The 12,900-nt window shown below is 40.3% G+C and overlaps 1 protein-coding gene across 1 annotated transcript in view; it reads right to left on the bottom strand.

The window, feature by feature from the left end:
* The window catches only part of CCDC191 (coiled-coil domain containing 191), a 91,628-nt gene that overhangs the window by 46,153 nt on the left and 32,575 nt on the right, over positions 1 to 12,900 (bottom strand). Inside the window, exon 7 of the mRNA XM_036243200.1 lies at positions 7,521 to 7,674. Coding sequence (XP_036099093.1) covers positions 7,521 to 7,674 — 154 coding nt within the window. The remainder of the gene's footprint in view (positions 1 to 7,520; positions 7,675 to 12,900) is intronic.

The following is a 12,900-nucleotide window of genomic DNA, read 5'->3' as shown; positions in this document are numbered from 1 at the left end:
TCTGCTCAAAAGAAATGACAGTTCGCCCTGCCAAATTTATTACCTGCACTGGAGTTGCCCTCATGTTGGCAAGAAAGATCTTCCTGAAGTGTAATCACACTGCTGTTACTGGGAATGATTGACGTTAGGGGGAACAGCAATTTGCTATCTAATCTTCACTGTAATTTTAACCCTGTCACTAGAGATGCTTGTTCTGATTAATGAAGTAGGTAACTCATCAAAATTCCTCAGCTACTTCCCTTTTGTCAGAAAGCTCAGTGATAATTGCATCAAAATTCTCTGCGTGGAAAAATAAACAATGAATTGTAAAGAGGACAAAAATGTCAACAAGTTTACAATTTATTTCTGCCGAATGGAACTAACTGTGGTGCCACTGGTGGTCTAGGGAAGTTGGCCAAGGCGTGGATGATAAGAATTAAGCTACCCTCCCCCAAGGTGCTAACTGACTCCTTTTTGCTCCCAGGCCAAAAGGCCAAAAGGAGCACACAACCTGTTGCTACATGAGGGAACAAGCCCCAACTTCTTTTTTTCCTTTTGGGGACTAGTAGAGCTAGGCAAAAGACCCCACAGACCATATGAAGTGTCTGGGGGTTTTATATTGGCAAAATAAATGCCCCAGGAGGGAGAAGCACAAAAAAATGGTACCTTGTGAACCATCCTACTGCTAATTTTTATAATTTTTATTTTATTTTATTTATTTATTTAAAATATGCTTTTTAGAGAGAGAAGAAGGGAGAGAAAGATAGAAACATTGATGTGAGAGGGAAACATTGACTGGCTGCTTCCTGCACGCCCCCTACTGGGGATCGAGCCCGCAACCTGGGTCTGTGCCCTGACTGGGAATCGAACCGGGACCTCTCAGTCCTTGGGTTAATGCTCAATCCACTGAGCCACACCAGCTGGGCTAATTTTTATAATTTTTAAAAGAAAACAGAGGAGATCATTGTGTCCCCTAACCCCAACCATAGATGCTCCTATAGCTAATCACATTAGGGAAAACACACTCAGTTCTGAGCCTGCAGTGCCAAGGCTCGACATGCTGTTGAGTTCCATGGAGAAGCCTAGAGGCCTCAACATTGACAACCATTGCTGTGTGAAATGCTACCTATGTCTATTGGCTGTAGACAAAAAGTTACTTTTGTTATATCCTGGAATATGTGATGCTTATTTTACTTCTGTATTTAAATTTATGTCCTTTTCTTTTTTTTTAATTTAAAAAAGATGCTAATTACAAAAATGTAACAAACACATCCAAAAGTAGAACAGAAGAATTAAACCCCTCACTCAGCTTCAAGAATTATAATCCTGCCCTGGCCGGTTTGGCTCAGCGATTAGAGCGTTGGCTGCGGTCCAGAGAGACCCAGGTTCGGTTCCCGCTAAGGGCACATACCTTGCTTGCAGTTTGTCCCGGGCCCTGGTTGGGTTGTGTGGGTGGCAGCCACTCAATGTGTCCCTTTCATGTCGATGTCTCTCTCTCTCCCCCTGCCACTCTGTCTGAACAACAACAACAACAACAACAACAAAAAATAGAAAAATGTCCTCGGGTGAGAATAAAAAAAATAAAAAAAGAAGTATAATCCTATTATAACCAATGTCACTCCAATAAATTTCATAAAAATTTTTAAAAAGTGAATGATCTGCCTAGGTCTGTTTGGCTCAGCAGTTAGGGCATTAGCCTGCAGACCAGAGAGTCCCGAGTTCGGTTCCCCCTAAGGGCACGTACATCGGTTGCAGTTTGTCCCCGGCTCTGGTTGGGGTTATGTGGGTGGTGAACACTCAATGTGTCTCTCTCACATCAATATTTCTCTCTCTCTCTTCCCCCCTCTTTTCCTCCCACTCTATCTAAAGATAAATGCAAAAATGTCCTTGGTGAGGATTAAAAAAATGAATTATCAACATTTTGCTAATCTTACTTCATCTCTCCTCTACCTACTTTTTTTCTTCTGGAGTATTTAAAAATAAATCCCAGACATCAGACATTATATCACTTCATCCATAAAGGCATCAATATGTATTGCTAACATAAGGACATTTTATAAATTCTTGATTTTGTTGAGACGTTTCAATACATAATACTGCTGTAATGAGCTCATTTCTGCTTCACTCTAGGAGTAGAGTCTAAGAGAGTAATTGCTGAGTCTCGCCATACAGTAAATTCTCAACCAGTAAAACTCTTTGGGGTCTTTTAAAGAAGAATGGCTGTAACACAGCTATAACCTGACTATTCATTAAGATAGAGCTCCTTTCCCAGCATAGCCTGAACCAATTTTCATGACCTCATTTTTTTTTTTTTTTTTTTTAAATCCTCACCTGAGGATTTTTTCCACTCTTCTTCAGATAGAGTAGGAGGGAGGAAGGAAGGGAGGAAGGGGGGGGATGGAGAGAGAGAGAGAAAGAGAGAGAGAGAGAGAAACTTGCCTCCCGCACAACCCCAACCTGGGCTGGGGACCAAATCGCAACCCAGGTATGTGCCCTTGACTGGAATCGAACCCACGACTCTTTGGTTCATGCGCTGACGCTCTAACTGCTGAGCCAAACCAGCCAGGTCATGACCTCATATTTTTAAGAGGGAAGGCAGACCTGCCACTCTTTATCACCTTCTCTCTCTTTCCTTCCCCTTCTAGACCTTCTCCACCCCTTTATGAATCCCCACTCCCTGGCCTCTCTCCCCTACCCTCAACCACACACATACATAAGGCCACAAGTACAGCTTACCTCAGAATATATAGACAGATGCTCGACTCACCTCCAGTGTAGTCCAACAGTAAGACAATTATGTGATGTCATTTGTTCCTCACCCATATGGTTCTCAAGATCCTTATAAACATATTCACCTGAAATGTCTAGTGTTTAGGGGAAAAGGATATTCTACTCTGTACAAGTTTTAGAGGATGAACTTGATTTATACTAAAGTTTCTTTTCTTAATTTTTAAAAAGCAGAATTTAGTTTTTTCAAAAGAAAAAAAAATCATATATACATGAATGAAACCCATGGGCTCAAAAAAGTCTTCATGTTTGAAAAGCAAACACCAGCGCAAAGTTTTGGCAAACTGGCCCTCACTGTCCCTTCTGTGAGAATAGGACAGCTGGGTTCCTCATAGGATGGGGGTAAGGAAGAATATAACGACAAAATAAACAACCACCTTACCAACCCTAAAACTGTACTGGGAAATTATCCAGAGACTTGGCTATATGAAGTAACATATAATAATGCTTCAAATCCTAAAATGTATACCACACATGGTCCTTGGCAATAAGCTTAGAGGACAGTTTCATGAATCCCAATATTCTTCATGTGTGCCTGACATTTCTCTTTCCCGCAGTTTTATTTGCAAAGAGGCTTTTCCTTCATTTCCTTCCCCCAAACAGACAACACTGCTGAGAAGATGGTTGCTATGTTTCAGTTCAGAAATGGTTTTGCTTCAGTAGTGTGTAGGCAGTCTGATAAAACTAAGATCTTCGGGAAGGAATCATGGTATATAAATGAGGTATTTAACTACAGTTTTCATCACCTTGTCAGGAAAAACTCCAGGCTTCTTTTCCATATATATCCATGTTCCTTTGGTTTAGTTTGGGGTGGCCTTATGGAAGGCACAATGCCACAAACATAACATTAACAACGACTTCTCTGGGTCATTATTATCTTACTCTCTATCAGAAAAACCCAATCAAATAAGCAATTTTGTTCCCCCATAGAATGAAGACTCAGGTTACTGTCAACCCATCTTTCACAGTTCTCTTCAACTTTCACAAGCAGTAAAGATCAGAGACTTTCTTATCTTATTAAGAAAACATAAAATGTATTTCAGAATAGGGTCCAAAATTAAGAAGACCATTTTCCAAATAGTGTAAGAATTTCATAGTTAATCCCTTGTTGTTTCTGCTAATTATCAATGACATGCAGATTGCTGAATCTCCCCAAGAGATTTCACTGCAAGATCAAAGAAAAAATAGGACAGGCTAGAAGTAGAAAATTTCTATGAAAAAATAGATTAAAAAAAATAAAACAAAGAGACCTAGAAATGAAATAGGTGGGAAATGCATGAGTAGGGCTGCACCTCAACTTGTGTTTTAATGACAGCCTGCTCTGTTGCTCTCAGAAAGTCTCCTATTAAATAACGTGCTACAGATGTGATGTAAAGAGATTGTTTGAGGAGCAAACATACTCCAGAGTCAAAGCAGAGAAAGTACAGGAATTAAAAGAGCCCGAACCAGAGCAACTTAAAAACAGATTCTTTAAAGTCCTCCTGCAAATACTCCATAGAGTCAGCTGTTGGGTTTGTGCCAGTGACCCATTCGGAGGGTGCTGACAAGAACTTCCTGTTATTTAGCCGCTCACTGAAGGCAGCTAGGCATCTTCCCCCCTTTTATCCTGGGGCCATATTTAGGCTGCTGAGTATCCAAGTTTCATTACCCAAGGGCAGCTTCGGGTTCCTTTAGAACCAAGAGAATGAGCCCACAGGGCTTGCTGCTCTGGTGGCATTTACCAGAGGACCATCCTGTCTCCAGCCCAGTCTATGTAAAGCTTGACGAGTATGGTAGGTAAATTTTTCCCATGTCTCAGATACACCCATATACACCGGGGAGACCTAAACTGGAGTTTCCCTAACAATAACCACATTGAAGGGGAAGGAGAAGAAAAGAACTAACCTAAGTAACTTTGGAAAATAATATTTTGGCTAATAAGGCTGGAAACAAAACTAACTGTACAAATATTATACTCTAGTTAGTAAATTTGTTTCCACAGCTATATGGGTTAGGAATTCAGAAACTACTTTATAATATACTGAACAAGCAAGTAAATATATTTAGATAATAAGCTTCAGCTTTCTCACTATCAAAGAAAGAAGTTCTAGACAAGCACGAAGAAAAGGCTACACTGCAACCTGTGGTGCTGGGTTGGGGTTGAAGTTACCATTATGAACTCATGATCATTTTACTATCTATTAGATAGATTTAGAAATGAGTTACACATAAGGAAGGAGGAGGGATAGCATGACCCCTGTGTTGCTGCACTGGATTGGAGGTACCAGTGTGAATGCATGGATTGTAATATGCACGGTGACAGGCAGACACAGAAATAAACACAATGTGTGTGCATGTGTGGTTAGGATGCACACACATATTTCCCAGCTCTGTCTGCTCAGAGGGCCCAGAAACAGTGACACTCCAGGAGCAGTGAACATGACTAATTCCAAGACCTTGGTTTCCAAATACTGTTCTCCAATAAAGGAACCAGGGTTTCACGTAGAAGTGGTTGATTCCAGGGTTAGGGCAGAGAAAACACAAGATGAGTCTTAAACAGCTTGTGGTGACAGAAAAAAATGAAAGTACCCCCAAAAAGATGAAAGCATTATGAAAGGGCAAAAGAGTCAACCTGAAATATTTCCTAATGGCCAAAGTCAGAACAATCTGAGTAACAGAGTAAACAACAAAAGTATTAGATTATAACCCAGAGAATAAAATAAATATCCATTAACCTATACTGATACAAATAAGTAATCAAATAAATGAATACATAAATAAATGGGAGAGAAAGAACAGTTTTTCTTCAAGAAGAATTTCAATTTATAAATGGAGAAGAAATGAGGGAAATACAAAATTATCATTAGACAAATACCACATTATATAATTGTTACGGGCAAGATCTATCAGTGGATACTAAAATTAATGGGTGAAAGATTAAGGATAAGCAGGATAGTTGCATAGTTTCACAATATTTTCTCTAAGACATTTATGAATTACAAAGGGAAAACAGTAACTTTACAGTGGGGAAATTCACCAGATACAATCTTAAGTGATCGAGGATAATAGCAGCAATGAGACATTATTAACATTATGTACCCCTGTATGATGTGCTGAGAAGGGCAGAGCCTCCCTTCTAGTAGTATTCTTACCAAAAACACGTAATCTCAATCTAAGCAGAAGAAAACATCAGAAAACCTAAATTGAGAGACATGCTACAAAATGTCTGACTAGTACTCTTCAAAAATGTAAGATCATAAAAGATAAGGAAAGACAGAAACTGGGAGGAGACTAAGGAGATATAACAACTAAATGCAACATGAAATTATGGACTGAGTCCTGGAACAGAAAAAAGACCTCAGTAGAAAGACTGGTGATATTCTAATAGAAGCTATAGTTTACTTAATGTATTTAATGATATTATACAAATGTTAATTTTCTAGCTTTGATAATTATACTATGCTTATATAAGATATTAACACTGGGAAATCTGGGTGAAAGGTATTCAGGAACTCTGTGCACTATTTTTGTAACTACTCTGTATGTCTAAAATTATTTCAAAATAAAAACAATAAAGTGTAGGTTCAAATTAAGCAGATTCTGTGACAAAGTGGAGATAATTAATTCATCATTTCTCATGTCTACATACACTGGCTGGTCCATTTAAAACTAATTAATTTGTTTTAGCAGGGCACTAAATTTGTAAAACTCATGTGTCTAAAATTCATACCTTAGTACTTTTATTTATTATTTATTTTATCCTTACCTGAGGACATTTTTCCATTTTTTGTTCAGATAGAGTGGGAGAGAGAGAGGAAGAGAGAGAGAGAAACATCGACGTGAAGGTGACACATCGAGTGGCTGCCACCCACATGAACCAACCAGGGCAGGGCACAAACTGCAACCGAGGTACATACCCTTAGCGGGAACGGAACTTGGGTCTCTCTGGACCGCAGGCCGATGCTCTAACCGCTGAGCAAAACCGGCCAGGGCAGCACTTCTATTTAGAACATACGTTATTTCTTCTTGTACAGTTGACTTCAATAACATTTGAAAGTTAATCTAACTGGGAACACATGTCCTATTCACATCTCACTGGCTAGGAAATACATCATGGCACTTTTTCTTTATGCCCCCTGAGTACTCATTTCCTTTCCTATTTTCCTTCAGATCTAGACTGTTACTGCAGGAGGACACACTAACTCCATCAGTCTCACGAAGGACACAGCATCTAAGAGTCTGCCAATCTCTCTGAAAATGTTAATTGCAATTCTTAACACGTCCTCCTACCATATCTCCCTTTGTTCCTAAAGCCAAAACTCTGACCAAACTCTTGCTGTTTTATATCTGAATAATTATGACTTCTCGCTCTCTTTTTTTTAATCCTCACCCCAGGATATTTTTCCATTGATTTCTTTCCAGATAGAGTGGAAGGAAAAGTGGGAAGGGGAGGGGGGAGGGGAGAGAAAGGGAGAAATATCGATGTGAGAGAGACACATCGATTGGCTGCTTCCAGCACGACCCCCTGACCAGGGCCAGGGATCAAACCGAAGTATGTGCCCTTGACTGGGAATTGAACCAGCAACTCTTCAGTAGAGGGCCAATGCTCTAACCACTGAGCAAAGCTGGCCGGGGCAATATGACTTCTTGACCATCAGTCTAAAACGCCACAATCAAATATGTCTAGTTTTTAATTACTCAGTTGTGCTTAGTGCTACTTTGTCCCATCTCTGATGGAGCCCTTTGTCATTTATGCTTATAATTATAATTCCCACCTGGTGATTTTCCTTGAAAGTTTGGATTAATAACGCTTTCAGTTTTTTCTTTCTTTCTTTTGCCATTTTTTCTTCCTCCTGAAGAATATGAACACCTTGAAATAAGCCTTGTTCTGAATGTTTTGGAGAACTTTCTTCTTGCTTTTTCTTCTCTCTGTTTTTAACAATTTAAAAATACATACATGAACAGTAGACTTAACAATGAGTAATTACAACAGACCATAGTGGAATGAATACTGAATTTATCATCAGAAGACACAGATTTTTAGATCTGGCTTTACAGCTACATAGTAGGGTGATCTTTTTGAGCCTTAGTTTATACCTTTTTAAAATAAAATACAGATAAAATGAAATCAAGTTGTTATGATGTACTCTGAAAAGTAGAAAGTCCTATAGACTTCTAGTAAAGTATTTTTATGGAGTTTAACATTAAGTGATACTTTGAATAAAATTTGAGAGTTTGGACAGCTACATGCAAAAAAATGAAACTAGACCATCAACTTATACCCTACACAAGAATAAACTCAAAATGGATAAAAGACTTAAATGTGACTCATGAATCCATAAAAATCCTAGAAGAAAATGTAGGCAACAAAATTTCAGACAATCATACGCAGCAGAATTTCACTGATACATCACCTAAGGCAACAGAAACAAAGGAGAAAATGAACACATGGGACTACATAAAACTCAAAAGCTTCTACACAGCAAAAGAAACAACCACCAAAATGGAAAGGCAACCCACTCTATGGGAGAGCATAATTGCCAATGATATATCAGATAAGGGGTTAATTTCCAAGATATACAGAGCGCTCATACAGCTCAACAAAAAGAAGACAAAGAACCCAATTAAAAAATGGGCAGAGGAGCTGAATAGACACCTCTCCAAACAGGACATACAAATGGCTAAGAGACATATGAAGAAATGTTCAACATCACTAATCATCAGAGAGATGCAAATTAAAACAACAATGAGGTATCACCTCACACCTGTCAGAATGGCCGCCATCAACAAATCATCAAACAACAAGTGTTGGCGAGGGTGTGGAGAAAAGGGGGCTCTAGTTCACTGCTCGTGTGAGTTCAGACTGGTGCAGCCACTATGGAAAACAATATGGTGTTACCTCAAAAAATTGAAAATTGAACTGCCATTTGACCCAGGGATCCCACTTCTAGGAATATACTCTAAGAAGCCTGAAACACCAATCAGAAAGAATATATGTACCCCCATGTTCATAGCAGCACTATTTACAATAGCTAAGATCTGGAAACAGCCCAAATGTCCATCAGTAGACAAATGGATAAAAAAGCCGTGGTACATATACACAATGGAATACTATGCAGCTGTAAGAAAGAAAGAGCTCTTATCCTTTGAGATCACATGGAGGGACCTGGAAAGTATTACCCTAAGCGAAACAAGCCAAACAGAGAAAGACAAGTATCATGTGATCTCACTTATTTGTGGAATATACTGAACATAACAGTCTGAAGAACAGGGTAGTCCCAGAGACGTGGAAGTGGGGTACAGACTGACAATCCCCAGAAGAGGGGTTGGGAGAGGAGAAAAACCACAGAACTTATATGCATGTATGCATAACCAATGGACATGAACAACAAAGCTGGGGACAGGGCAGGGAGAGAGGGAAGGGGGGTGTCAATGGGGGAAAAAGGAGAAACATCTATAACAAAAATAAATAAATATAAAAAAAAAATTGAGAGTTAACAACTACTATGAATTCTCTAACATAAATTCTCTCTATTCTTATAAGGGAGGCACAAAAAAAGGACCCTCAGGTAAGAAAGGAATGAGATTTTTACAATACAGCTTTTACAAGGTTTGTAGGGAGAAAGATAATAAAAGAATCCAGTGTTATTGAGTGCGAAAAGAATGGAATTTATAGTAATTCTGAAAGAGCTGTAAAGAGAAAATATAGAACTTAAAACAAAGCAAAGTCTTTCAAGCAAGTAACAAGAGTCTGTTAGTAACTTCATTGCTCATCTATCTGGTCATCCTCTTTCCCACCTACCTGTCTATTCTTTCTCCTCCAGGTTATCCCTCTCAAATTCACACAAGCTCATAACCACCGTCTTCTTATTGGGGTATATTAAACTACATAAGTATGTGTAAAACTATATATACACACACACATTGTTTATTTATTAATAAACACACACACACACGCACACACACTATTAATGATGTAGTAAACATAACACGAAGTCAGGAATCAGGATTCGTGGGCTTGGGCCACAAACCAGCTGTGAAAACTCAGGCAAGTCCCCTAGTCCTTCTTTTTTTTTTTTTTTTTTTAATCCTCACCTGAGGACATTTTTCCATTTTTTGTTCAGGTAGAGTGGGGGGGGGGGGGGGAGAGGAACAGAGAGAGAGAGAGAGAGAGAAACATCAATGTGAAAGGGACACATTGAGTGGCTGTCACCCGCACGACCAACCAGGGCCGGGGACAAACTGCAACCGAGGTACGCGCCCTTAGCGGGAACTGAACCCGGGTCTCTCAGGCCCGCAGGCCGACGCTCTAACCGCTGAGCCAAACTGGCCAGGGCTAGTCCTTCTTAACTTCGCTTCACATTTGTGTAAACTCAGATTGAGACGAAGATGTCCAAACACTCTGCGGACATTAGCTCATTAATTCTCATATCTCATACAAGGGGGCATACATGTTATGTCTTCTTACTAGTGATGCTAACCATCACTTGATTAAGGTGGATTCTCTAGTACAAAGCTGCTATTTTTCCCTTTGTAATTAATAAATCCCTTAGAGGAAAATACTTTGAAACTATTTAATGAAGCAGATTTAGGATAGCTTACAAAATAAATTAAAAAGTCCTATTAACAATACAATTTTACTGAATTTTTCCAAACTTACCAATGACATTATATTAGATGGTTATAGGGAGGTCATAGTGGACATTTAAAGAAATACAGTTTTAATACCATGGATCTGATTTTTTAAAATAAGTATCTGTTACGAAAGTATTATCTGCTCATTTTGAAAAACTGGAGAGGTATAAAAGCCATCGATACTTCCATACAGAAAAAAACAGTGATAACATGTCAGTACTGATTTACTGTGGAAGCACTGTTTATTAATTTCTCCACTATTTATTAATGTCTATTTTCATAAATAATATTACTTTAACTATCTTTGTGCACAAATCTTTGTCTGGTTTCTGGTCATTTTCGTAAGGCAGTTTCCCTAGAACTAGAAATTCCCAGTCATGATAGTAACATTTTTATGGTTCTTGTTGGTTATTGCCAAATTGCTTTCTGGAATGTTTAAATCAGTTTATCCACCTAGACGTACAGCACAATATCTGTCTCACTGTAACCATGGATAGGATTTTAACTCTTAAAAGAAATGACTGGTCAGTGAACATCTGCTGAGTGCCCACTGGAGCAGAGCTTCCTGCTACCATCAAATGTTACTCACTTCACAATTTATTTTAGGTCAGCCTAGATTTTTCAGGGCTTAAGAACAATCTGAAAAGCAAGGCTGACCTCAGCAAGAACTCACTAAAACACTGGTGATTGCTTTCTAAAAGGAATGGTGTCTGAAGGAGGCCGGAGACTGGCACTTAAAGTGAAGCCCAAGCCCACTGCCAAGTGTTTCAAATTGGGTAGGATGAGAGCAATCAAGAACACAGGGGGGGAAGCTGTGGGGCTGATGAGGGTGGAAGGGATTCTCTAACAGGCCTCTCTGGCCTCTCGGTTTGCGTATTCAGTCACTACAGGCTCTTTAGTCCAAGGCTTTTGCAGTTCATGCATCAATGCTGTTTCTTCGAATAAATGCATCAATTATTTTATTTATTAAGCTCATTTTCATGAGGATACATAACAGTACTAAATCCTGTGAGAACCATTTTGATTTTCCTCTTACGTCAGATATTTGTTCTTTATCGGTGGCTGTAGGGCAATGGTGACTCTCCATGTGATCATCAGAAGATAAGACAGACTTCCGGTCAAGATGGCGGGTAGGTAAACGCGGCATCGCGTCCTCCCACAACCACATCAAAGTTACAACTAAACTACAGAACAACCATCATTCAAAACCGCCTGAAATCAAGCTGAATGGAAGTCGTACAACTACGGAACTAAGAAAAAAAAAAGCAGCCACGGCGGCGCGAGGGGGTCGGCGGCGAGACGGGCTGGTCCCACACCCAAGCGTGGTGGATAAAAATCAGGAGGCTCCCGCGCTGGGAAGGTCCTTCCTGAGGACTGAGGGGTCCCCGTCCCACACCAGGTGCCCCGTTCAGGGTTCCAGTGCCAGGAAGAGAAGTCCCCATAACTTCTGGCTGGGAAAAACCAGCAGGAACTGAGGCTCAGGGAAGCTGAAGCGGCTGGAGCCCCAGGCAGCTCCCTAAAGGGCCGGCGCACAGACTTATCGGACTCTCTCCCTCTAAGCTCGGAGGGGAGGCAGCTCGAGGGGCGCCAGAGACATACAGGGAAGAACTGAGCTGTTTGGCACTGGAGCCAGCGCTGGAGAGGGGGCTTCCTCGGGGACAAACGTGCTGTCAGAGGCCTTTGTTCCTTTGGTGAGCCCTTCCCGGGGGCGGCAGACAGAAGCCATATCTGGGACTCCAGCAACCTGGCTCACACTGGTAGCCCCGCCCTGCTGACTCCCTGAGGCCCCGCCCACACAACTTTCAAGCCCACCCAAGCTGTTGCCACTTGCTTAACCATAGGATTGGCGGGTCTTGGATCCTGCTTCAGGTTTTTCCTAAATTCTTTCAAACGAGCAGCACCGGGTCTCAATGAGCCCCATACCTCTCGTTAAGTAATACACAGAAACAAACACAGGGAGGCAGCCAAAATGAGGAGACAAAGAAACAGGTCCCAAATGAAAGAACAGAACAAAACCCCAATAAAAGAACTAAGCGAAAGGGAGATAAGCAACCTAACAGATACTGAGTTCAAAATACTGCTTATAAGGATGCTCAATGAACTTAGTGAGAACCACAGTGAACTTAGGGAGGGCCTCAAGAGCATAAAAAAGGACCAGTTAGAAATCATGGATACACAGTTAGAATTAAAGGAGGCATTAACTGAAATAAAGAATAATTTACACAGCTTCAATAATAGAGTATGTAAATCCAAGGAGCAAACCATCGATTTGCAATATAAGGAAGCAAAAAAATCCCCAATCAGAACAGCAAAAAGAAAAAAGAATCCAAAAAAATGAGGATAGTGTAAGGAGCCTCTGGGACAACTTCAAGCAGGCCAACATTCGCATCTTGGGGGTGCCCGAAGGAGAAGAGAGAGAACAAGAAATCGAAAACCTGTTTGAAACAATAATGGCAGAAAACTTTCCTAACTTGGTGAAGGAAACAGACATACAAGTCCAGGAAGCACAGAGAGTCCCAA

This window comes from Molossus molossus, unplaced genomic scaffold (genome assembly GCF_014108415.1).
Source record: "Molossus molossus isolate mMolMol1 unplaced genomic scaffold, mMolMol1.p scaffold_m16_p_5, whole genome shotgun sequence".
In the NCBI taxonomy this organism is placed as follows: domain Eukaryota; kingdom Metazoa; phylum Chordata; class Mammalia; order Chiroptera; family Molossidae; genus Molossus; species Molossus molossus.
This window is presented reverse-complemented; position numbering and strand designations above follow the sequence as displayed.